Consider the following 25025-nt stretch of genomic DNA (forward strand, 5'->3'; position numbering starts at 1 on the left):
AAAACAGCTGATACGGATCAACTAGAACATTTACAGAAAAACAGTCAGCAAAGCATTATAACTTATTCACCTTCCAGTTACGAGAAGAAATAAAACACTGAGCAAAATTACATTGAATTTACTGCACTGAAACAGGCCACTCGGCCCAACTGGTCCATGTCAGTGTTTATGCTCCACATGAGCCTCCTCTCACCCCTCTTCTTCTAACCCTATCAACATATCCTTCTATTCCTTTCTCCCTCATGTGTTATCTAGCTTTCCCTTAAATGCATCTATGCTATAATTTTGACTTAGTCAGTCAAAGATACATTTGACTTTTCTACGATGAAATATTAACATTTCTCCAATTTCTCTTCTGGTTTTGTAACTATACACACTAGAAAGTACAATTGCTGCTAATCTGTTTGTCTCTCTAAAGTAGCATTGAACACTTCTACTCCTGTTAATTCAAAATCATTTCTTGTACAAAAAAAATTACACTATCCAATCATTTAAATTAAGCAACATATATAAAAAAAGACAGCAAAGTGGGGATTCAGTGCTCAAAAGAAGATAATTTGAATTAAGCACCTTTTAATCAAGAGTGTACTGTAGATTAAACAATTGTGAGTTTAATCGCTTTTCTCTCTCTCTTGTAATGTTAAGCAGTTCTTAATAAATTAAGCAACTAGTAACAACTTCAATAGTTTAAACGTACCTAAATTGAAAAAAAATTGCTCTCCAACTTGTTTTGAAATTAGTTGGCAAAACAAAATTCTGTCACATGATGGACTCAGACACAGCCATCTAATTGCAGTGAGAGAATCCTATTAATGCATGGTGGGAAACTGGCCACGACACACACTCAGACTGCACCATCTTCCTTCAGATGTTAAGAGTGATAGCTGTGGAGAAAAACAGGCCATTAAATTCAAGATCAGGCTTTGCTGAAATTATTTTTTTATATTGTTACGTTAGAAACCTTATCGTAATACAATAGACAGGAGGCCAAGAGTTAAAAAAATGGTAGACGAAACATTTTATTAAAAAAAGTGTCAGCAATTTGATTGGCTTGCTTCTTACTAAGGAATTTCCATATAATCAAATTATGATTCATAAATTCAAATGACTAATAAAAATGCATACAGCAAATCAAGAAAAAAAATTGAATTGACTTGGAATTGCATATCAATCAACTGCAAGAAATTTGGATATAATAAATTTGATTACATGTTTGAATAAAATAAATCAGCTTATAACAAATTGTGATTAAAACAAATAGGTGAGGAAATTGCAGTTGTGTTAGTCATAATTTTCCAAAGCTCTCTAGATTTGAGAATTGTGCCTTTGGATTGGAAAATTGCAAATATCAGTTCATTATTTAAGAAGGGAGGGAGAAACTAGAAAACTATAGATCTGTCAGTTTATCATCAGTTGTGGGGAATTTACTGGAAACTACACTTAGAGTTACATAGACTCTACAGCACAGAAACAGGCCATTCGGCACAACTTGTTAATGCCGGCGTTTATGCTCCACATGAGTCTCCTCCCACCCCTCTTCATCGAATCTTATCAGCATATCCTTCTAGTCCTATCTCTCTCTTATGCTTATCTAGTTTCCCCTCAAATGCATCCATGCTATTTGCCTCAACTACTCCTTGTAGTAGCGAGTTCCACATTCTTACCGCTCTTTGGTAAAGAAGTTTCTCCTGAATTCCCTATTGGATTTATGACCTCTAGTTTTAGACACCCCGCAAGTGGAAACATTTTCTCTACGTCTACCCTATCAAACCCTTTCATCATCTATCAGGTCACCCCTCAGCTTTCTCTTTTCTAGAGAAAAGAGCCCCAGCCTGTTTAGTCTTTCCTGATATATTTATCATCTCAGTTTGAGTATCATCCTTGTGAATCTTTTTTGCACCGTCTTAAATGCCTCTATATCCTTATTAATAGTATGGAGACCAGAATTGTGCACAGTACTCCAAGTGTGGTCTAACCAAGGTTCTATACAAGTTTAACATAACTTCTCTGCTTTTCAATTCTATGCCTCTAGAAACGAAACCCAGCGTTTGGTTTGCTTTGCTTTGCTTTTTTTAAAAAAAACTTATTAACCTGCATCGCTACTTTTAGTGATTTGTGAATCCATACTCCTAGATCCCTTTGGTCCTCTACCCCATTTAGACTCTTATTATCCAAGCAGTAAGGTGGCTCCTTATGCTACCTACCAAAATACACCTTCTCGCACTTATTTATATTGAAATTAATTTGCTAATTATACATCCATTCTGCAAGTTTATTAATGTCTTCCTGTATTTTGTTGCGTTCTTCCTTTGTATTAACTATACCTCCCAATTTGGTGTTGTGAAATTGTACTTCCGATTGCAAATCATTAATGTAAATTGTGAACAACAGTGGTCCCAGCACCAATCCCTGTGGACTATCACTTCCCACCTTTTGCCAGACTGAGTAGCTACCTTTAACCCCTACTCTCTGTTTTCTGTTTTGTAGCCAGCTTGCTGTCCGTTCTGCTACATGTCTCCTGACTCCATAGTCATGAGTCTACTATGTGGTACCTTAAAGAAGGCCTTTTGAAAATCCAAAAAATTACATCTACTTAATTACCCTTGTCTACTCTTTCTGTTACTTCTTTAAAGAAGTGAAGAATTTAAAAGGACATGGACCACTCCAAAGTAAAAATACTCAATTGGAGAAGGGCCAATTTCAGTGGGATGAGAACTGATCTGGCCCAGGTAAATTGGAATCAAAGATTGGAAGGCAAAACTGTAATTGAACAATGAGCAGCCTTTAAGGAGAGATGGTGCAGGTATGGTCTAGGTACATTCCCACGAGGGGGAAAGGTAGGGCAACTAAAGCCAGAGCTCCCTGGATGACAAAAAAGACAGAGAGCAAGATGAAGCAGAAAAAAGGGGTGTATGACAGATGTCAGGTTGATAATACAAGTGAGAAAACCAGGCTGATTATAGAAAGTTCAGAAGGGAAATGAAAAAAGAAGTAAGAGGGGCAAAGGGAGAGTATGAGAACAGACTGGCAGCAAAATAAAAGGGAATCCAAAAATCTTCTATAGGCATAGAAACAGTAAAGGGGTAGGGGTAGGGCCGATTAGGGACCAAAAAGGAGGCAGAGGGCTTGGCTAAGGTACTAAATGAGCACTTTGCATCTGTCTTTACCAAGGAAGAAGATGCTGCCACAGTCTCAGTAAAGAAAGATGTAGCTGAGATACTGGATGGGCTAAAAATTGATAAAGGAGGTACCAGAAAGGCCAGCTGGGATGCATCCTAGGTTGCTGAGGGAAGTAAGGGTGGAAATTGCGACAGTACTGGCCATAATCTTCCAAACATCCTTAGATACAGGGGTGGTGCCAGAGGACTGGAGAATTGCAAATGTTACACCCTTGTTCAAAAAAGGGTGTAAGGATAACCCCAGCAACTACAGGCCAGTCAGTTTAACCTCGGTGGTGGGGAAACTTTAGGAAATGATAATCCAGGACAGAATTAGCAGTCACTTGGACAAGTGTGGATTGATTAAGGAAAGCTAGCATAGATTTGTTAAAGGCAAATTGTGTTTAACTAACCTGATAGTGTTTTTTGATGAGGTAACAGAGAAGGTAGATGAGGGCAATGGGGTTGATGTGGTGTATATGGACTTTCAAAAAGCATTTGATAAAATGCCACACAAGAGGCCCGTCATCAAGATTGAAACCCATGGAATAAAAAGGGCAGTAGCAGCACGGATACAGAATTGGCTAAGTGGCAGAAAGCAGAGAGTCGTAGTGAACGGTTGTTTTTCCAACTGGAGGGAGGTGTACAGTGGTGTTTCCAGGGGGTAGGTACTAGGACCACTGCTATATATGTTAATGACTTAGACTTGGGTGTACAGGGCACAATTTCAAAATTTGCAGATGAACAGTGAGGATAGTGATAGACTTCAAAAGGATATAGACAGGCTGGTGGAATAGGCGGATATGTGGCAGATAAAATTTAACACAGAAAAATGCAAAGTGATACATTTTGGTAAAAAGAACGAGGAGAAGCAATATAAATTAGAGGGCACAATTCTAAAAGGACTATCAATCAATTTAACATTAATAACAGGAATTTCACTCAATTTAAAACTAATAAAAGATATTACACTGAATTTGGCACTAAAAATAATTACAAAGGCTAAAAGAAAAAAAAGAACTTGCATTTATATAGCGCCTTTCATGACCTCAGGACATCCCAAAATGCTTTACAGCCAATGAAGTACTTTTGAAGCGTAGTCACTGTTGTAATATAGGAAACACAGCAGTCAATTTGTGCACAGCAAGATCCCATAAACACCAATGTAATAAATGAGTAGATAATCTGTGTTCTTAGTGATGTTGGTTGAGGGATCAATATTGGCCAGGACACGGGGAGGACTCCCTCCCTCTACCCCCGTGCCGTGGGCTCTTTTACATCCACCCGAGGGGGCAGATGGTCCCTTGGTTCAACGTCTCATCCGAAAGACGGCACCTCCGACAGTGCAGCGCTCCCTCAGCACTGCACGGGGTGGGGGGGGGGGGGTGTCGGCCTCGATTATCCGCTCAAAGTCTCTCGAGTGAGGCTTGAACCCACGACCTTCTGACTCAGAGGCCAAGAGAGAGCGCGACCCACCCCAATAGTAGACATTACAATCGCTCTAACGCTAATAATAGATGTTACTTAACCGTTTTAGCCTCGTGTGGGTGGGTTTTTAAATGGAGTTTCTCCCCTGTAACCATAGCGACTGCGGCTCCACCTCACCTGGAACCGGGGCTACGGGCGCTGGAGGCTGACCCGGATGTTGATCACATTCACCCGGAAGTTGGCGACCTTGACGTCATGTGTACCCGGCATTCCCCACTGTCATGGAGGGCATTTGCGCCAATTTTATCTCCCAAAAAATTAGCCGGACGCGCTGGCAGCCCGTGTCCGGCCCCAGCCTGCAGCGGCCCGAACTGTTCGCCACCGGATCGTGGGATGCTGAGGTGAATACACCCCCAGCGGCGGCCGCCCGGTCTCTTAGTAACAAGGTGGCCGGGCCGGAGGCGGGTGTGGGTGTGAGTGAGTGAGGGGGGGAGAGCGCACAGCACCGCCGGCAGAGGGAAGGGGGCAGTGGACCTGAGGGAAGGGAGAGAGAAGGGAATGTATCTCTGGGGGGAGAAGGAGGTTGGGAATTTCTTGGGGGGAGAGGGGGTCCAAGGGGAAGAGAGGGGGAAATAGACCTGGGGAAGAGAGAGCTGGAGGATTGGGAATAGAGGGGAAGGGGGGGGGGGGAGAGAGAGGAAGAAGGGGTGGGGAGAGGGCGGGTGGAGGGGAAGGGAGAGGGAGAGTGCGGGTGGGGGGTGGGAAGAGAGAGAAGGGGGCGGGTGGAGGGAAGAGAGAGAGAGAAGGGGGGCGGGTGGAGGGGGGGAAGAGAAGGGGTGCAGGGGAGGACGGAGGGGAGGACGGAGGGGGGGGAGGATGGAGGGGAGGGGAGGACGGAGGGGAGGGGAGGGGAGGGGGGAGGACGGAGGGGAGGGGGGGGGAGGGGGGAGGACGGAGGGGAGGGGAGGGGGGGAGGACGGAGGGGAGGGGGGGGGAGGGGGGAGGACGGAGGGGAGGGGGGGAGGACAAAGGGGAGGGGGGGGGAAGGACGGAGGGGAGGACAAAGGGGAGGGCGGGGGGAGGGAGAGGGAGGGCAAGGGCGGGGGGAGGGAGAGAGAGAAGGGGGCGGGTGGAGGGGGAGAACGGACCAGGGGGAAGAGAGGGGGTGCAGGGGAGGACGGTGCGGGGGAGGAGAACGGACCGGGGTGGGGGAAGAAGGGGGAGGTGAACGGACCGGCGGGAGCAGACAAGGGGATTAACGGACCTGGGGACCGGATGAGTGGGGCGGGGGGAATGGAACCTTGGGGGTGGAGTTGGACCTGGTTTTAAAAAAAGCGTACGGGATCCTCGGGTTTATAATTAGAGGCATAGAGTACAAAAACAAGGAAGTTACGCTAAACACTTATATATCACTGGTTAGGCCTCAGTTGGAGTATTGTGTCCAATTCTGGGCACCACACTTTAGGAAGGATGTCAAGCCTTAAAGAGGGTGCAGAAGAGATTTACTAGAATGGTACTAGTGACGAGGGAATACAGCTTTATGGAGAGACTGGGATTGTTCTCGAGCAAAGAAGGTTATGCGGAGATTTAAGAGTTGCTCAAAATTATGAGGGGTTTGGATAGAGTACTGTTTCCAGTGGAAGGAGGGTCGGTAACCAGAGGACACAGATTTAGGATAATTGGCAAAAAAAAAAACAGAGAGGCGATGAGGAGAAATCTCTTTAGGCAGCAAGTTGTTATGATCTGGAATGCACTGCCTGAAAGGGCGGTGGAAGCAGATTCAATAGTGACTTTCAAAAGGGAATTGGATGAATACTTGAAATGGAAAAATTTGCAGGGGAGTGGAACTAATTTAATATCTCTTTCAAAGAGCAGGCACAATGAGCTGAATGGCCTCCTTCCGTGCTGTACGATTCTATGATCCACTATTCTGTGCTATTTTACTAATTTCTTGACTCTCACTAAAGGGTTATTAAATTTATAGTCGTGTCCTTCAGTTCCATCTCACAATCCAGATTAAGTAACTCACTCAAAATTTGTGGAGGGCTGGAATTGAAACACGTTTTATTTTTTGAAGCCTCGGTAACGAACGTTTTTTTTGTCTTGTATTGTCCCATGCAGCAGAACAGGGTATGCCTTTGGGCGATATATGACACCGGAAGCACTGAAACAGATGAACAGTACGTGGAGGATCCTCAGTTCGTATGTGCAATAGGACACGATGGTGATGTCATGGACCTACAGGTACTGCAGAGGAATGGTCAAGTTTGAATAAGACCCCTCACCCCAACACCGAACTCCATTTGGAACACCTCAGCAATAATATGCATGTAATAGGGTTTGTGTTGCATGCTATACAGTATACTCTTGTGTTGAATTATCATAGGAATTGTGTTCGTGTAGAATTAAAATAAGTGTCTATTGACACCACTGTGTCAGCCAATGAGTTGGAGGTGGGGTGGAACTTGTGGTTTTAATTTACTCATCGTAAACTACAGTAAAGAGTATTACTACATCAAACAGTCTCCGAACTCTTGACTGAATCTACAGCAAACAGAGTCTCTGATCAGCAAACAGTCTCCCGAGAACAGCAGGATTATTTCTCCAGCAAAACGCAGTGAGTGGAGGATAGTTACATAATACAAATTATATGCATAAAATCAATCCCAGTCACTTACAACAGTGCAGTCTTCAAGTGTGACTGACGGGAGAATTACCCAACCATCTCCATTCAGGCCGGGAATAGTGGTGTCGCTATATGCAGCCTCAAAATAAATTTTACTATCATTTTAGACCATGCTCCTCTCTTCACCCTCCCCAAACAAGCAAGGCTGCGCCCACAACTTACAGCTCACCCATAATGAACGGGCACATCAAGAGATCTGCAACCCAGCCTGCTCAAGTAAGGCTTCTTAAGGCAGAATATTTATTTTCATTAAACTTGTTCTTGGGATGCGGGCGAGCAGCGTCACCTCAGAAGGCATCGTGAGTCATTCATATAATGTGGACTGGACGTGCAGGTCACATCAGGAAGAGGTGGCAGATTCCCTTTTCTGAAGGGCTTTGGTGAACCAGCTGGGCCGTTAACCATAAAACAGCAGTTGATGGTAATTTTTTCTGTTGGCTGGCCCCCACACGAGCACTTCCAGATTTGTGGAATTCATTTTCAGGTGCTATTTAAATGTGTAGCTGATTTTTCTTTCCCGGAAAGTTTGTGAAAAATACCCAGAAAACTCAAGTTTCTATTGCCGATTTTAAAAACCTGACTTTAAAGGTCCTTAAATTTTCAAAATTGGCCATCAAATTCCCAATATCGATAGGAAATAGTTTGATCCCTATAGCAAGCTCTATGATCAATCTGGGACAGGTCATTGCTAAAATTGAGTTGCTTAACAGTCCTCAGTCAAAAGTAGATCAGCCCTTTGAATTCCAGCAGTTAGAATCACCCATCAGGGGATGTGAACAGCAGTAAAGCAGCAGGACATGGTAGATTAACAATTAAAAACTGTGATTACTGAACCCGGTGCCTATTTAAAATGCAGGAACATTGGCAGTTCCCTGGCATCTGGCTACAATTTCTATAGCGATTCAAAGCAAAGGGCCCCAGGATTATGCGCGTTACTGTCTTGGGTTTTGTTTGTGTGCTATATGTGTGTCTGCATATACCTCCTGTCTACATAACTCCTGATTCCTTTTGTTACACTGTTGTCAATTATAAATTCCTATGTTGATTTATAATGGAAAGAGTCTATGTAAACTTTTCACAATTTTGTAATTACATCATTTTGGCCACTGGATTACTGTGAGCAAATTTCTGCCAACTTGGACTCTTACTTCGTCTCAGTGAGTCTCCTCCGGGTGTGTTTGTGGGTGTTATAAGAAAAATTCACCTCCCTCCACCAGTGGCCATAGCATCTAGCCGTGCCCTGGGCCTGTTCTAGGCCACCACTGCTCCGTGGGTCGGGCCTGCCCTTTGTGCACTGCCTCAATTCCTGGGGCCTTTCTCAACTCCTTTAGTTCAACCACTGGGCTACTTTGTCTCGCATGTTGCACTTGAGGCTTCACAGCCCATTCTGGGGCTGTTCTCACCACCGCTGCCTCTGCCCCAGAACAAAGACCTTTCGCGGCCATGTTACAGGTGGGCTTTGTATATACTTTTAGTGGACAATATTGCACGCAGGATTACCTTACGCTATAAGCGGTGCCTGCCACTGCTGCGATTCCTGCTCTGCTGGTCAATGAAGCACCTGTACTGACACAGAGAAGCACTAACAGGAAGCACGAACCTGCTGGCAGAATCATAGGGAGAGATGCATGCGGCAGAATTTGGAGTCGGGGATAAAAACTGAACGTCACCCGATGGTAAACACTGTATAGGGGGTTAACGAGATGCAAAGAACTGCCCGAAATAGCCAATGTGCTTCATATGTTCTAAGCAACGCCTTTGTAATTGACTCCCAGGGTACTAGCAAACAGTTAGCGCCATTAGGGCCTCTCACGTGGACTGTAATTGGTGGGGATTGTACTTGAGACCCGAGATGCTGTGTATGAAGCCCCTAAGTTTCTGGATTGCCCAGTTCTAGGAATGGCTATCGTTAGTGGACATGTTGACTTGTGGGGCAAAATGGCTGGTTCACTTTGACTTTGCTGCAGTGAACCAGGCTCTGGGTTTCCTTCTCCTTTCTGGTGTTGAAAATCACAATGAAAGATAATGGGCCATTTTGCTGTGGGCGGCGAACGAACGGTGCCAGCCATTCGTTAGACTTGCACTTGCCCAGAGTCTTTCTATGGGGTTTTTCACAGCAAGCTTCAGTCAGCCAATTATCCAAACAGCACTTCGCCCCCCACAGGGCATCTGGGACTTGTGTGAACAGGGCAAGCAGCTGTGTGTATCTCCTTAACCAATCAGATTGAAGAACTGTTAATGAGCAGTGCAGAGTCTGAACCAGGAAGTGTCAGTTGGAATAGTGAATTTAATGTCAAATCAGGTACCGAAAGCGAAATAGAGAGGGAAAGAAAGATTGGATTAAGAGATGGAAATTTTTATTTACATTTACATTCCAACAATAATTACAAGCTGAAGGAATGAGACTCCACACTTGTAAAAGTTAATTTTCAGTACCAGAGAGGTTGTTTGGCATTAATTAAGACTTACCACGCCGTTAAAAGGGTACTTACACTGGAATGGACAAGCCCTAACTTTTTGTGGTGAGTTTAGTCCGTATCTACAGCATCAGTACAGGAACTTCATGCCGTTCAGGAGAGCCAGATGGCGAGATTCCATTTCCACGCAGCTTTTGGAGGAGCAGGGCATCTCGGACAGCAATTTCCGGATTTCCAGGTTTAACTGCGCATGTGCGGACCCCGGAAGTTACTGTGTGATTTGCACATAAATAACTGAGAGTGCTGTTAGCCTCGCCGTTATTTTTACCGCAAAATCCGTCCCATTGTTGTAGAGATCTTCATTTTGCTCTTTTTTAAAAACACTGTTATAGAAATAACTATGGCTTACTTTTATAGTTTCTGGATCCAGAGAGGATTATCACCGCTTCTTCTACAGGGAGCGTCACTATATTCCGTCATCATCAGAACAGCCAGGTAATGACATTAAATATCGTACAGCACAGAAGGAGGCCATTCGGCTCATCTTGAAACTTTTTTGCAGTAATATCCAAAAAGTTTGGCAACTTAAATCGGAAGGAAAGTCTAAGGGGACTGCTCTTTGTTCAGTGTTCTCCTGTTCTGTATTTCAACATAAAGACTCTGCATTGATGTTATTTGACATTTTGTAGATTAAGTTTGATTGCTGAAGTAAAAAGGAGCCTTTCCATGACAGTTTGGAAATGGGCACAGTTTGTTCTTTAAAACGAAGCTCATGGTTTCACTGGCCCTCCCATACACAGACGTAATTTTTTTAATGCAACCTGGTGTTAATGGCTTGCCTCGGTTCTTACGCACTCAACTAAGTGCCCAGGTTGTGTTTTCCCCGCAGACACTCTCTGTCCACCAACGTTGGGACCGTGCCCACTACCATTCCTGCGACAGTGCTCCCTGCACCAGCCTGGTCTGCAATGGCCCCGAGATCGTCACTGTCGGAGAAGATGGCCGGATCAACCATTTCCAGGCTGACCAAAAGGCACCGGTGCGGACCATAGGTGGGTGTAAAACCTAGCCACGCTTGATGAAGAAACATAGTAACGTAGAAAATAGGAGCAGGAGTAGGCCATTCGGCCCTTCGAACATGCTCTACCTTTCAATATGATCATGGCTGATCCTCTATCTCAATACCATATTCCCGCTCTCTCCCCATGCCCCTGCTCTCTCCCCATACCCCTTGATGCCTTCTGTGACTAGAAATCTATCCATCTCCTGCTTAAATATATTCAGTGATTTAGCCTCCACAGCCTTCTGTGGTAGAGAATTCCACAGTTCACCACCCTCTGAGTGAAGAAATTTCTCCTCATTTCAGCCCTAAATGTCCTACCCCTGAGACTGTGACCCCTCATTCTGGACCCCCCCCAGCCAGGGGAAACATCCTCCCTGCATCCAGTCTGTCTAGCCCTGTCAGAATTTTATATGTTTCAATGAGATCCCCTCTCATTCTTCTAAACTTGAGTGAATACAGGCCTAGTCGACCCAATCTCTCCTCATAAAACAGTCCTGCCATCCCAGGAATCAGTCTTGTGCACCTTCGCTGCACTCCCTCTATGACAAGTATATCCTTTAAGTAAGGAGACCAAAACTGCGCTCACTACTCCAGGTGTGGTCTCACCAAGACCCTGAATAACTGCAGTAAGACATCCTTGCTGCTGTACTCAAATCCTCTTGCAATGAAGGCTAACATACCATTTGCCTTCCTAACTGCTTGCTGCACCTGCATGTTTGCTTTCAGTGACTGGTGTACAAGGACACCCAGGTCCCTTTGTACATCAACGTTCCCCAATCTATCACCATTTAAATAATACTCTGCCTTTCCGATTTTCCTTCCGTAGTGGATAACTTCACGTTTATCGACATTATACTGCATCTGCCATGTATTTGCCCACTCACTCAGCTTGTCTAAATTGCCTTGAAGTCTCTTTGCATCCTCCTCACAACTCACAATCCCACCTAGTTTTGTGTCATCAACAAACTTGGAAATATTACATTTGGTTCCCTCATCCAAATCATTGATATATATTGCGAACAGCTGGGGTCCAAGCACTGATCCCTGCGGTACCCCACTAATCACCGCCTGCCACCCTGATAAAGACCCATTTATTCCTACTCTCTGTTTCCTATCTGTTAACCAATTTTCAATCCATGCCAATATATTACCACCATTCCCACGTGCTTTAATTTTGCACACTAACCTCTTATGTGGGACTTTATCAAAGGCCTTCTGAAAATCTAAATACACCACATCCACTGGTTCTCCCTTATCTATTCTACCAGTTACATCCTCAAAAAACTCCAGTAGATTTGTCAAACACGATTTCCCTTTCATAAATCCATGTTGACTTTGTCTAATCCCATTGATATTTTCTAAGTGTCCTGTTATCACATCCTTTATAATAGACTCTAGCATTTTCCCTACTTCTGATGTTAGGCTAACCGGTCTGTAGTTCCCTGTTTTCTCTCCCTCCTTTTTTAAATAGTGGGATTATATTTGCCACCCTCCAATCTGCAGGAACTGTTCCATCATAATCTATAGAATTTTTCAAGATGATAACCAATGCATCCACTATTTCCATGGCTACCTCTTTTAATGCTCTGGGATGCAGATTATCAGGCTCTGGGGATTTATCGGCTTTCAATCCCATTAATTTCTCCAGCACTTTTTTTATTAATATTAATTTCCTTTAATTCCTACTTCTCATTAGTCCCTTGGTTCCCTAGCATTTCTGGGAAGTTATTTGTGTCCTCTTCCGTGAAGACAGAACCAAAGTATTTGTTTAATTGCTCTGCCATTTCCCTGTTCCCCGTTATAATTACTCCCATTTCTGACTGTTAAGGGATCTACATTTGTCTTCACTAATCCTTTTCTTTTTACATACTTGTAGAAGCTTTTTCAGTCTGCTTTTATGTTTCTTGCAAGTTTACTCATACTCTATTTTTCCCCTCTTAATCAATCTCTTGGTCCTTTTTTGCTGAATTCTAAACTGTTCCCAATCCTCAGGCTTGCTATTTTTTCTGGCAACTTTATATGACTCCTCTTTGGATCTAATACTATCCTTAATTTCTTTTGTTAGCCACAGTTGGGCTGCTTTTCCTTTTGTGTTTTTGCACCAGAAAGGAATGTATAATTGTTTCAATTCATGTATTCGTTCCTTAAATGTTAGCCATTGCCTATCCTCCATCATGCCTTTTAATGAAGCTTCCCATTCTATCATTAGCCAACTCACTCCTCATACCTTCGTAGTTTACTTTGTTTAGATTTAGGACCCTAGTTTCCCTAAAGGACCCTACACAACAAGATTATTAATTAACCCCTTCTCATTGCACAATACCCAATCTAGGATAGCCTGTTCCCTTTTTGGCTCCTCAATGTACTGGTATAAAAAGCCATCTCGTACACACTCCAGGAATTCATCCTCCACAGTATTATTGCTAATTTGGTTTGGCCAGTCTATATGTAAATTAAAGCCACCCATGATTACTGTAATACCCTTGTTACATGCATCTCTAATTTCCTGTTTGATGCTGTCCCCTACATTACCACTACTGTTTGGAGGCCTATAGACAACTCCCACCAGTGTTTTCTGCCACTTGGTGCTTCTTAACTCCACACAGACTGATTCTACATCTTGATTTTCTGAAGCAATTTCCTTTCTCACTATTGCTCTGATTTCGTCCTTTTTTTAATTTCGTACATGGGATGTGGGCTTCGCTGGCGAGGCCAACATTTATTGCCCATCCCTAATTGCCCTTGAAAAGGTGGTGGTGAGCCGCTGCCTTGAACCGTTGCAGTCCATGTGGTGAAGGTTCTACCACAGTGCTGTTAGGAAGGGAGTTCCAGGATTTTGACCCAGCGACGATGAAGGAACGGCGATATGTTTCCAAGTCGGGATGGTGTGTGACTTGGAGGGGAACGTGCAGGTGGTGTTGTTCCCATGTACCAGCTGCTCTTGTCCTTCTAGGTGGTAGAGGTCGCGGGTTTAGGAGGTGCTGTCGAAGAAGCCTTGGCGAGTTGCTGCAGTGCATCCTGTGGATGGTACATACTGCAGCCATTATGCATCGGTGGTGAAGGGAGTGAATGTTTAGGGTGGTGGATGGGGTGCCAATCAAGCGGGCTGCTTTGTCCTGGATGGTGTCGAGCTTCTTGAGTGTTGTTGGAGCTGCAGTCATCCAGGCAAGAGGAGAGTATTCCATCACACTCCTGACTTGTGCCTTTTAGATGGTGGAAAGGCTTTGGGCATCAGGAGGTGAGTCACTCGCCTCTGACCTGCTCTTGTAGCCACAGTATTTATATGGCTAGTCCAGTTAAATTTCTGGTCAGTGGTGACCCCCAGCATGTTGATGGTAGGAGATTCGGCGATGGTAATGCCGTTGAATATCAAGGGTTAGACTCTCTCTTGCTGGAGATGGTCATTGCCTGGCACTTGTCTGGCGCAAATGTTACTTGCCTTGCCACTTATCAGCCCAAGCCTGGATGTTGTCCAGGTCTTGCTGCATGCGGGCTCGGACTGCTTCATTATTTGAGGGGTTGCGAATGGAACTGAACACTGTGCAATCATCAGCGAACATCCCCATTTCTGACCTTATGATGGAGGGAAGGTCATTGATGAAGCAACTGAAGATGGTTGGGCCTAGGACACTGCCCTGAGGAACTCCTGCAGCAGTGTCCTGGGGCTGAGATGATTGGCCTCCAACAACCACGACCATCACTGACCTTGCTGGAGAGAGAGGATGTCCTAGAGGGGTCAAGGGCAGAATCTATTTGGTTAGAGTTAAGAAATAAAAGAGGTGCCATTACATTACTGGGTGTATTCTATAGGCCACCAACTAGTGGGAAGGATATAGAGGAGCAAATTTGCAGTGAAATTACAGGGAGGTGCAAGAACTATAGAGTAGTTCTTGCACCTCCCAGATGAAATTTAACGCAGAAAAATGCAAAGTGATACATTTTGGTAGGAAGAACGAGGAGAGGCAATATAAACTAGAGGGCACAATTCTAAAAGGGGTACAGAAACACAGAAATCTGGGGGTTTATGTGCACAAATCATTGAAGGTGGCAGGGCAGGTTGAGAAAGTGGTTAAAAAAGCATACGGGATCCTGGCCTTTATAAATAGAGGCATAGAGTACAAAAGCAAGGAAGTTATGTTGAACCTTTATAAAACACTGATTCGGCCACAACTGGAGTATTGTGTCCAGTTCTGGGCACCGCACTTTAGGAAAGATGTGAAGGGCTTAGAGAGGGTGCAGAAGAGATTTACTAGAATGATTCCAGGAATGAGGGACTTTAGTTACGTGGATAGACTGGAGAAGCTGGGGTTGTTCTCATTGGAACAGAGATGGTTGCGAGGAGATTTGATAGAGGTATTCAAAATCATAGAGGGTCTAGACACAGTAGATAGAGAGAAACTGTTCCCATTGGTGGAAGGGTCAAGAACCAGAGGATGTAGATTTAAGGTGATTGGCAGAAGAACCAAAGGTGACATGAAGAAAAACTTTTTTACACAGCGAGTGGTTAGGATCTGGAATGCACTGCCCGAGGGGGCAGATTCAATCATGGCCTTCAAAAGGGAACTGGATAAGTACTTGTAAGGAAAAAATTTGCAGGGCTACGGGGATAGGGCGGGGAGTGGGACTAGCTGGATTGCTCTTGCATAGAGCCGGCACGGACTCGATGGGCCGAATGGCCTCCTTCCTTGCTGAAACCTTTCTATAATCTTCCTTTCTGCTAGGTATGACTCCAGCCACTGGAGAGTTTTCCCCCTGATTCCCATTGACTTCAATTTTACTAGGGCTCCTTGGTGCCACACTCGGTCAAATGCTGCCTTGATGTCAAGGGCAGTCACTCTCACCTCACCTCTGGAATTCAGCTCTTTTGTCCACGTTTGGACCAAGGCTGTAATGAGGTCTGGAGCTGAGTGGTCTTGGCGGAACCCAAACTGAACATCGGTGAGCAGGTTATTGGTGAGTAAGTGCCGCTTGATAGCACTGTCGACGACACCTTCCATCACTTTGCTGATGATTGAGAGTAGACTGATGGGGCGGTAATTGGCCGGATTGGATTTGTCCTGCTTTTTGTGGACAGGACATACGTGGGCAATTTTCCACATTGTCGGTTAGATGCCGGTGTTGTAGCTGTACTAGAATAGTTGGCTAGAGGCGCAGCTAGTTCTGGGGCACAAACCTTCAGCACTACAGCCGGGATGTTGTTGGGGCCCATAGCCTTTGCTGTATCCAGTGCACTCAGCCGTTTCTTGATATCACATGGAGTGAATCGAATTGGCTGAAGACCGGCTTCTGTGATGGTGGGGATATCAGGAGGAGGCCGAGATGGATCATCCACTCGGCACTTCTGGCTGAAGATGGTTGCAAACGCTTCAGCCTTGTCTTTTGCACCCACGTGCTGGACTCCGCCATCATTGAGGATGGGGATGTTTATAGAGCCTCCTCCTCCCGTTAGTTGTTTAATTGTCCACCACCATTCACGACTGGATGTGGCAGGACTGCAGAGCTTTGGTCTGATCCGTTGGTTGTGGAATCACTTAGCTCTGTCTATTGCATGTTGCTTCCGCTGTTTAGCATGCATGTAGTCCTGAGTTGTAGCTTCACCAGGTTGGCACCTCATTTTTAGGTACGTCTGGTGCTGCTCCTGGCATGCTCTTCTACACTCCTCGTTGAACCAGGGTTGATCCCCGGGCTTGTTGGTAATGGTAGAGTGAGGAATATGCCGGGCCATGAGGTTACAGATTGTGCTGGAATACAATTCTGCTGCTGCTGATGGCCCACAGCATCTCATGGATGCCCAGTTTTGAGCTGCTAGATCTGTTCTGAATCTATCCCATTTAGCACGGTGGTAGCGCCGTTACTAACAACACCACCCCACCACCTTTTCCTTTTTGCCTGTCCTTCCTCAATATTCAATACCCTTGGATATTCAGCTCCCAGCCTTGGTCACCCTGCAGCCATGTCACTAATTGCAATTATATCGTATCGTAAAGAAACTTGCACGAAAGGAGAATTCATATTCTCTTCAGGTTGCTCAGACATCCATCTCATCAATGGAAATATTATAGGGCAAAGGTACTTGATGGGTAAATTGCTTTTCCCCCTCCCTCATGGAACACCACCTGTATGGGGAGGTACTTTGCACCCTCCCTATTGAATTGGCCTTCTCAGTTGCTCGTTTCACCTTCCTTTATCGCCTCATGCCTGAAAATAGGAATTTTTTTTAGAAGTAATTTCGAAGAACATGTACAACAACTTTTATTTATATAGTGCTTTTAACGTAGCAAAGCGTCCCAAGGTGCTTCACAGCTGCATAATCAAACAAAAAAATTGACTCTGCCAAAGCAGGAGACATTAGCACAGATGACCACATGCTTGATCAGAGGTCGTTTTTAAGCAGCCTCTTAAAGGAGGAGGGAGAGAGGTGGAGAGTCGAAGAGGTTCAGGGAAAGCATTTATTTAAAATTTGGTATTAAGCTGGAATAGTTTTTGGTGAGAGATATTTGCACCACTGGTTGCTGAAACATAGGTAACAGTCAACAACCCCATTGGAAAGCTGCCATATCTGCTAATGTCAGCGACTCGGAAGACCCAGTAAGAGATCAGAAACTATCAGTGCAAACACCCCACTGATGCTAATGTGAAAAAAAGACAGACTTGCATTTATATAGCACCTTTCACAACTTGGGACGTCTCCAACCGCTTTACAGCCATTGGACTATTTTTGAAGTGTAGTCACTGTTATAATGTAGGAAACGCGGCAGCCAATCTGAGCAAGCTCCCACAAACAGCAGTGTATTGGTTGAGGGATAGATATTGGCCATGAAACTGGGGAGAACTCCCCTGCTGCTCTTCGAATAATGCCATGGGGTCTTTTACGTCCTCCTGAGAGGGCAGATGAGGCCTCGGTTTAATGTCTCATCCAAAAGACAGCACCTCCGACAGTGCAGCACTCCCTCAGTACTGCACTGGAGAGTCAGCCTAGATTATGTGCTCAAGTCCCTGGTGTGGGACTTGAGCCCACAACCTTCTGACTTCGAGGCGAGAGTGCTACCCACTAAGCCACAAATTAATCTTGCAAGGTGAACGTGTGCAAATTGAAAGCAGGCTTCCAACAACAGATAGCTGTCTCACAAGTCAGTACTGGTGAACAAAAGTGGCATTGACTCTAACAAACATATCTTCTGTTTAGTATAAGATTGTTTGTTTGAAAGGGGGCCTCGAAACCTCATCTTATTACCTCTTCTTCTAGACAATGCTGACAGCAGTTCACTCCATGCAGTCACCTTCCTGCGAACTACAGAGATTTTGACAGTCAATTCTATTGGACAGTTGAAAATCTGGGACTTCAGACAGCCAGGAAATGTACCTTCTCAGATATATTCTTTGTAAGTTCAGCAATCGCTGTGTTTTTTTTTTACAGTCATACCAGATATAGGGAATATATGTATAAAACCTGCAATAGATGGTGCAAAACAATGCAACAGGAGGTTGCAGATAATTACAATCATACAGGTAATAATCCATAACTGCAATAATTTTGAATACCTCCAATTCTTCATTACCTTCTTTGATCTTATGAAAAAAGCCTCCGTTTCTCTCATCATCTCATAACAATAACAACAACTTGAATTTATACAGCGTCTTTAACATGGGGAACATGTCCCACAGCGTAATCAGACAAAAATTATCCTGATTAGATCTTAATGTTTTGAAAATATTTATCATCCTGTCTTGTTCAAATCAGTACGTCCATCTGTAACCTTCCAAAGAGTGGGGGACAGGTCAGATGGCTTCCGTAGATGATGAGAGAAGGGCGCAACCACTCTTGAGAAAATTTACCTACATCAGTTTAGCCCAATAGTTTTGAGCTATTTACTAATAAGCATCTGAAGTATTAGTTGCCATCGCACTAATATTATTTGAAGCGTGCACTTGCTCTCTGTGATTTTATTTTAACGCCACTGTCCATTGATTTCCAGAACAGGTGAACGGGTGCCACTGCACTGTGTAGACAGACATCCGAACCAGCAGCACATAGTAGCGACAGGTGGCCAGGATGGAACGTTGTGTATCTGGGATGTCAGGCAGGGAAGCATGCCCGTCTCTTTGCTGGATGCTCATTCTGCAGAAAGTAAGTTTGTCTCTTGTTATCTTTCCCGCCCTCTGACTGCCGAGAGTTTCCGGCGCCAATTCTCGTGTTACCCGTGGGTTTAAAGGTCACTTCCTTCGGTCCTTTTTCATACTCCTGGGTTGGGGGGCGGTCAGGGAAATAATCCAGAATTGACACTCGGGCTGTAAAATACAACTCATTTGCATTTCATTTAATTATTTTCAAGAGAAACTTCTTTACCCAGCCAGTGGTTGGAATGCAGAACTTGCTATCACAAGAAGTAGTTGAGGCGAATAGCATAGATGCCTTTAAGGAGAAGCTGATAAGTACATGAGGGAGAAAGGAATATAAGGATATGCTGACACGGTGAGATGAAGTAGGGTGGGAGGAGGCTCATGTGGAGCATAAACACCGGCATAGATCAGTTGGGCCGAATGGCCTGTTTCTGTGCTGTAAATTCTATGTTGTTTTTATTCGTTCATGGGATGTGGACGTTGCTGGCGAGGCCAGCATTTATTGCCCAGCCCTAAATGTAATTTTCATACTTACAAACAGCAGTTTTGAAGCATTATTTACTTACGAATGACACTTAGACACCAGTGGCAATACTTACACACTTACCATCAGTAAGTTATTAATGGCAATTTGTGCAGCTTAATAGTGGTTTTACTGGGGGCTGTTTGCCCCCGACCTACTGCCATTGTAATTTATGTGGGACTCGTTGAAGAAACCATGCGATTTCCCAGGCGATCTGAAAGACTGAACCACCCTTCAAACCCATCTCACTGATTCATGGTCTAATCCATCCAACAAATTGACCCATCTCTTATAGTGGGATTGATATTCTCATCACCTCCTGAAGAACTGGCCTGCTCATTTCAGCTCATTTCACTTTTGCTCTCTGAATTCCTTCCATTGTCCACAATCCCACCCTTGCCATTCCCCTGCATGGAGCAGAAATATACTGATTCCTCCCCTCTCTCATCACTGAGCAGTGGCATAGATGTTTGGAGCCATCTACATCACTGAGAATTACTTAAGTGATTGGAACCCACCCTCTCCCGTTTTGTTGATCAGTGCCCACACACCTTGCCTGAGCACATTTCCTCGTCCCTCACCACACTGAACATCACTTAGTGATCGGAGCCCACAACTACTGAGCTGAACAACCTTGCGCGCCCCCCTCCCCACCCCAACCTACTGAGCATCGTTTTGGTGACAGGAGCCCAGTCGTCTCACCTTACTTTTCTCCCTACCCCCCATCCCTGCCACCATCCTCACTGACCATCACTTACTTGATCAGAGCTAACCTCCCAGTTCTTTTTGTCATCCTTAACTCTCCCTGTCACTTCCCTCTCCCCTCTTCCCATCTGCCTCCTCTCTTCCTCCCTCCCCCGTTCTTGATCCATTTCAATTATCCCCCACCCTCTAACCCTCTTTAACCTGAATACTGCACTAGTCTTGGCTCTCCATGAGCAATGCTATAGGAGGTCAATTAGTAATATATTAACAATCTTGTGTCTGCGCAACATTATAAACAACAACATCTTGCATTTATATAGTGCCTTTAATGTAGTAAAATTCCCCAAGGCACTTCACAAGAGTTTGATCAGACAAAATTTGACATGGAGCCACTTGAGATATTAGGACAAGTGGCCAAAAGCTTGGTCACAGAGGTAAGTTTTAAGGATAGACTTAAAGGAAGAGAGTGAGGTAAAGAGGTTTAGGGAGGTAATTCCAGATCTTAGTGAAGCCATTTACAATTGGGGATGTGCAAGAGGCCAGAATTGGAGGAGAACAGAGATCTCGGAGGGTTGTAGGGCTGGAGGAGGTTACAGAGATAGGGAAGGGCAAGGCCACGCAGGGATTTGAAAACAAGGATGAGAATTTTAAAATCGAGGCGTGGGAGCCAATGTAGGTCAACAAGCACAGAGTTGATGGGTTAGCGGGATTTGGTGCGAGTTAGGATGCGGGCAGCAGAGTTTTGGATGAGCTCAAGTTTATGGAGGGTTCGAGGTGGGAGGCCAGCCAGGAGAGCATTGGAATAGTCAAGTCTAGAGGTAACAAAGGCATGGATGAGGGTTTTAGCAGCAGATCAGCTGAGGCAGGGGCAGAGACGGGCGATGTTAGAGGTGGAAGCAGGTGGTCTTGGTGATGGAGCGGATATGGGGTCGGAAGCTCATCTCAGGGTCAAATAGGACGCCAAAGTTGCGAACGGTCTGGTTCAGCCTCAGACAGTGGCCAGGGAGAGGGGTGGAGACGGTGGCTAGGGAACAGAGTTTGTGGCGGGGACCAAAGATAATGGCTTCGATCTTCCCAATATTTAGTTGGAGAAAATTACTGCTCATCCAGTACTGGTTATAGGAGCGTGACAAATCAGAGGTAGTGGAACGGTCGAGTGAGGTGGTTGTGAGGTAGAGCTGGGTGTCGTCAACGTACATGTGGAACCTGACGTGTTTTCAATTATGTCACCAACATAAATTCCTATTTCTACATTTAGAATAGAAACTGCCTGTGTAAACTTGTCACACTGTACTTGGGTCCTCTCCTCTCACTGGCAGGACAGTAGTTGCAATGTGACAAGTTTAAAGTGTCAGCCACGGCTCAGTGGGTACCACTCTTGCCTCTGAGTCAGAAAGTCGTGGGTTCAAATCCCACTCCAGAGACTTGAGCACATAATCTCGGCTGACACTCCAGTGCAGTACTGAGGGAGTGCTGCACTGTTGGAGGGGCCATCTTTCGGATAAGACGTTAAACCGAGGCCCCATCTGCCCTCAATTGGACTGTTTCGAAGAAGAGCAAGGGAGTTCACCCCAGTGTCCTGGTCATTATTTATCCCTCAACCAACATCACTTAAACAGATTATCTGGTCATTATCACATTGCTGTTTGTGGGACCTTGCTGTGTGCAAACTGACTGCCACGTTTCCCACATTACAACAATGATTACGCTTTAGAAGTAATTCATTGTTTGTAAAGCGGTTTGGGACTTCCTGGGGTTATGAAAGGCACTATAGAAATGCCTCCTCCTTCCCTAAATAGACACAAGAATTAATGGAAATAATTTTTTTTAAAGGACGGAATGTCAGACTTTAAAATGGGGCCTGAATTACGCCTGTGCACCTTGGTCCAATTATCCCTGCCCCGTTAACTCCACTTCACCCAAAGATTACATGTCAATTTCACTCCGTGTTCAACGCCAGGGAGGTCAACTCGTATGTGTATCTCTTTTATCTCTCATTAAAGTCTTGCATGTGGCAGACACATCCTGTGTCACAATTTTCTCTCCCATTTCGCCTCATCTCTAGCTCATCTTTCCCATTCCTGGCTTTGAGCAATATCTCACAGGTCCAGTTGACTAGCTAGCACTGGCATTGCCGCAATGGGCTGACTGGCCTCCTCCTTCTGTGCTGTAATCTCGACATGCCTCTTCCAGATCAATGTCGAGCATGTCGTAAATTGTATTCCCTGGAATATAGAAGGTTAAACGGGGGATTTGATTTAGAATTTTGAAAGGAATTGATAGGGTAGATAGGGAGAAACCTTTTCTGATGGTGGGGGGAGTCTAGGACAAGATGACATAACCTTAAAATCAGAGCCAGGCCATTCAGGAGAGAAGTTAGGAAACACTTCATCACGCAAAGGGTGGTAGAAGTATGGAACTTGTTAGGCAAGGGTATTAAGGTTTATGGAACCAAGGCAGGTGGATGGAGTTAGGATACAGTTCAGCCATGATCTCATTGAATGGCAGAACAGGCTCGAGGGGCTGAATGGCCTCCTCCTGTTCTTATGTTCCCAAATGAACTGTACATAGGACAGCAAACACCCCATGTGTGTTGAATTAGGAACTGTTTGTCACTGCTGTGCTTCATTTGTTGTAAGTGTATACGGTTAAATGGCTAGAGTGCGAGGTTCTCACTTGTGTTGTGTACTTTATTGACAGTGTGGGAAGTTCATTTTCACCCCTCCAACCCTGACCATGTGTTTACCTGCTCCGAAGATGGGTCTCTGTGGCAATGGAATGCTTCTGTTATAACTCCTGAAACTCCTTCCTTTCTTCAACAAGGTATGGACCAAGTCACTGATTCAAAATTGCTGATGAGGCTTTGTAGCATTGGATAGAATATTTGATCAAGCATATTTGACCAAGTTCAGTAAATATAATGGAGCTAAGATTTTTTTTAAAAAGAAACAAATCTGGGGGGAAATAAACAGAAAATGGTAGAAATATACTGATGGGTCAACAGCTGAAAAGGGAAAAGATGAGTTCATTCCTTGGGTGTGTTGGTTATGGAAAACTTCCTTCATGACGTTTCGTGCTCTTCAGCCTCCCAGCTCAGCGTCGGGAGGCCAGAGGTAGAGTGGGAGCTGCCACAATCACGTGCTTTGGCACCTTGCTTCGATCCCCACCTCGGAAAATTTTCTCACACCTGCAAAGAGCGAACTTTTCATCGAACAAGCGGGTAGCACGGCTGGTTAACTGTTGTTTCTCTCTAGCATCCCTCCCCCCACCCCCCCCCCCAACTTTTTTTGCTCGCCCGCTCTGGTCCTCTCCCCATCTGAATATAAACCTGAGGCCTCTGAATCTCACAATCACTTTCTGAATTACAGGCTGCCTGTGGATGCAAATATGTGTGTTTTTGCCAGTGTGACAATATACAGAATGTGTTGAGTTCACAGCAGATCAAACTGTTAGCTGTAGTGAGAACACAGAACTATAAGGACACTTTGTAATTGGACTGCAGTGGGAGGACAGAACTATAGGGACACTTAGCTGTTGGACTCTAGCGCAAGACTGGTAGTTCTGAAAATTGGATGTTAAATTGGAGCAACAAATGCATCGAAGGTTAAGCTTTTATTATAATAAGTACATGATGTTATTTGAATCACTTCCCTTTTTCTTTTGTTTTTTAAGGTAGAAGCTTCTCGTTGAATTTTGCAGTTACCCAAGCCAACATGAACCAATCAGTGGTCAGTGCATGGCTCGCCAAGGATTCGACAAAAGGAAGAGTGGATATCACCAGCCTGCTCCCGAATTATGTCATGTCGGTGAATAGTTTGGATGTTGTGGGGGAGTATTTAGTGTGTGGGACGGATGCAGAAGCTATCTACGTTACCAGTAATCTGCAGCTCTGAGAGAAGACAAACCCTGCTGCAGAGTTTGATCACCTTAAATGTAAATTCCTGTACATGTACCATTGCTCATTTAAAAAAAAAACTTGCCTGTGTTGGCAGCCTAAGAGCGCAGCACAGTGGCAAGCACAATTAGATAACTTTTTTTATAAAATAAAGTGCCACTAACAAAGATGCCTTGGTTATATCTGATTTAAAACATTGTGCAAAAGACCAAAGTGCCTAGAGTTGGACTCAAGACTGCATCCTTTGGAAGCAAATTCTTATTGACCCATGATGGTATTTTCCGATTAAGTTTAGTTTGTGTTTACCTCGTTACCTGAAAAACATTGGCCTGAGTGTCAATTAGCTGAGCCTCTAACCTACAAATTGTGAGACACTAAGCTGAAGGCCTTTACGAGCTAAAAACACCTCTTGATTTGGGTGGGGGTTTTTTCTCCCCGCGGTCCCACATTGTCAATCTCCAGCTGGAACTTAGAGGTAGTTTTTCATCTTTGCATTGCTGGCGGGAAGCCTCACCTGATGAGGGCGCATATTGGAAATTTGGAACTGCTGGATTTTTCTGACCATTGATTCAAGTGGTCAGTAAACCATCCATATTGGGCCTTTGGCTGAGGTGATAGCACTCTTGTCTTTGTGTCAGAACACCATAGGTTCAAACCCCATTCTAGGACATGAGCACATAATCTATAACGACAACTTGCATTTATTTAGCACCTTTAGTGTAGTAAAACGTCCCAAGGAGCGTTAAGACAAAAAATTGACACCAAGCCAAAGCAGGTGACCAAAAGCTTGGTTAAAGTGCTGGGATTTAAGGAACATCTTAAAGAAGGAGAGAGAGATAAAGAGGTTGAGGGAGGGAGTTCCAGAGCTTAGGGCCTAGATGGCTGAAGGCACAGCCGCCAATGATGGGGAAAAGGAAGCCGGGAATGCGCAACAGGCCAGAGTTGGAGGAACGCAGAGATCTCGGAGGGTCGTAGGGCTGGAGGGGATGAGGCAATGGAGGGATTTGAACACAAGGATAAGAATTTTAA

The 25025-nt window shown here is 44.7% G+C and overlaps 2 protein-coding genes across 2 annotated transcripts in view; one reads left to right on the forward strand and one right to left on the reverse strand.

The window, feature by feature from the left end:
- The window catches only part of shprh (SNF2 histone linker PHD RING helicase), a 95175-nt gene extending 90368 nt beyond the window's left edge, over window positions 1–4807 (reverse strand). Inside the window, exons 1-3 of the mRNA XM_067984073.1 lie at window positions 4688–4807; window positions 4184–4261; window positions 698–884 (exon numbers count right to left, since the gene is read on the reverse strand). The gene's annotated coding sequence lies outside the window, so the exon portion shown is untranslated. The remainder of the gene's footprint in view (window positions 1–697; window positions 885–4183; window positions 4262–4687) is intronic.
- Window positions 4808–4833: 26 nt separating this feature from the next.
- Window positions 4834–24163, forward strand: nup43 (nucleoporin 43). The gene is made up of 8 exons (XM_067984075.1): window positions 4834–4987; window positions 6708–6830; window positions 10107–10184; window positions 10579–10741; window positions 17999–18134; window positions 18729–18880; window positions 22802–22924; window positions 23774–24163. The coding sequence occupies exons 1-8, from the start codon at window positions 4868–4870 to the stop codon at window positions 23992–23994; spliced, it is 1116 nt and encodes a 371-aa protein (XP_067840176.1). The 5' UTR covers window positions 4834–4867; the 3' UTR covers window positions 23995–24163.
- Window positions 24164–25025: the final 862 nt, after the last annotated feature.

Source organism: Heptranchias perlo, chromosome 5 (assembly GCF_035084215.1).
Source record: "Heptranchias perlo isolate sHepPer1 chromosome 5, sHepPer1.hap1, whole genome shotgun sequence".
In the NCBI taxonomy this organism is placed as follows: domain Eukaryota; kingdom Metazoa; phylum Chordata; class Chondrichthyes; order Hexanchiformes; family Hexanchidae; genus Heptranchias; species Heptranchias perlo.

Coding starts and splice junctions, on each gene's coding strand:
- nup43 (XM_067984075.1), top strand. CDS start 4,868: ATGGAGGGCATTTGCGCCAATTTTATCTCCCAAAAAATTAGCCGGACG. Junction 6,831..10,106: donor GTGATGTCATGGACCTACAG/GTACTGCAGAGG, acceptor TTACTTTTATAG/TTTCTGGATCCAGAGAGGAT. Junction 10,185..10,578: donor GTCATCATCAGAACAGCCAG/GTAATGACATTA, acceptor TTTTCCCCGCAG/ACACTCTCTGTCCACCAACG.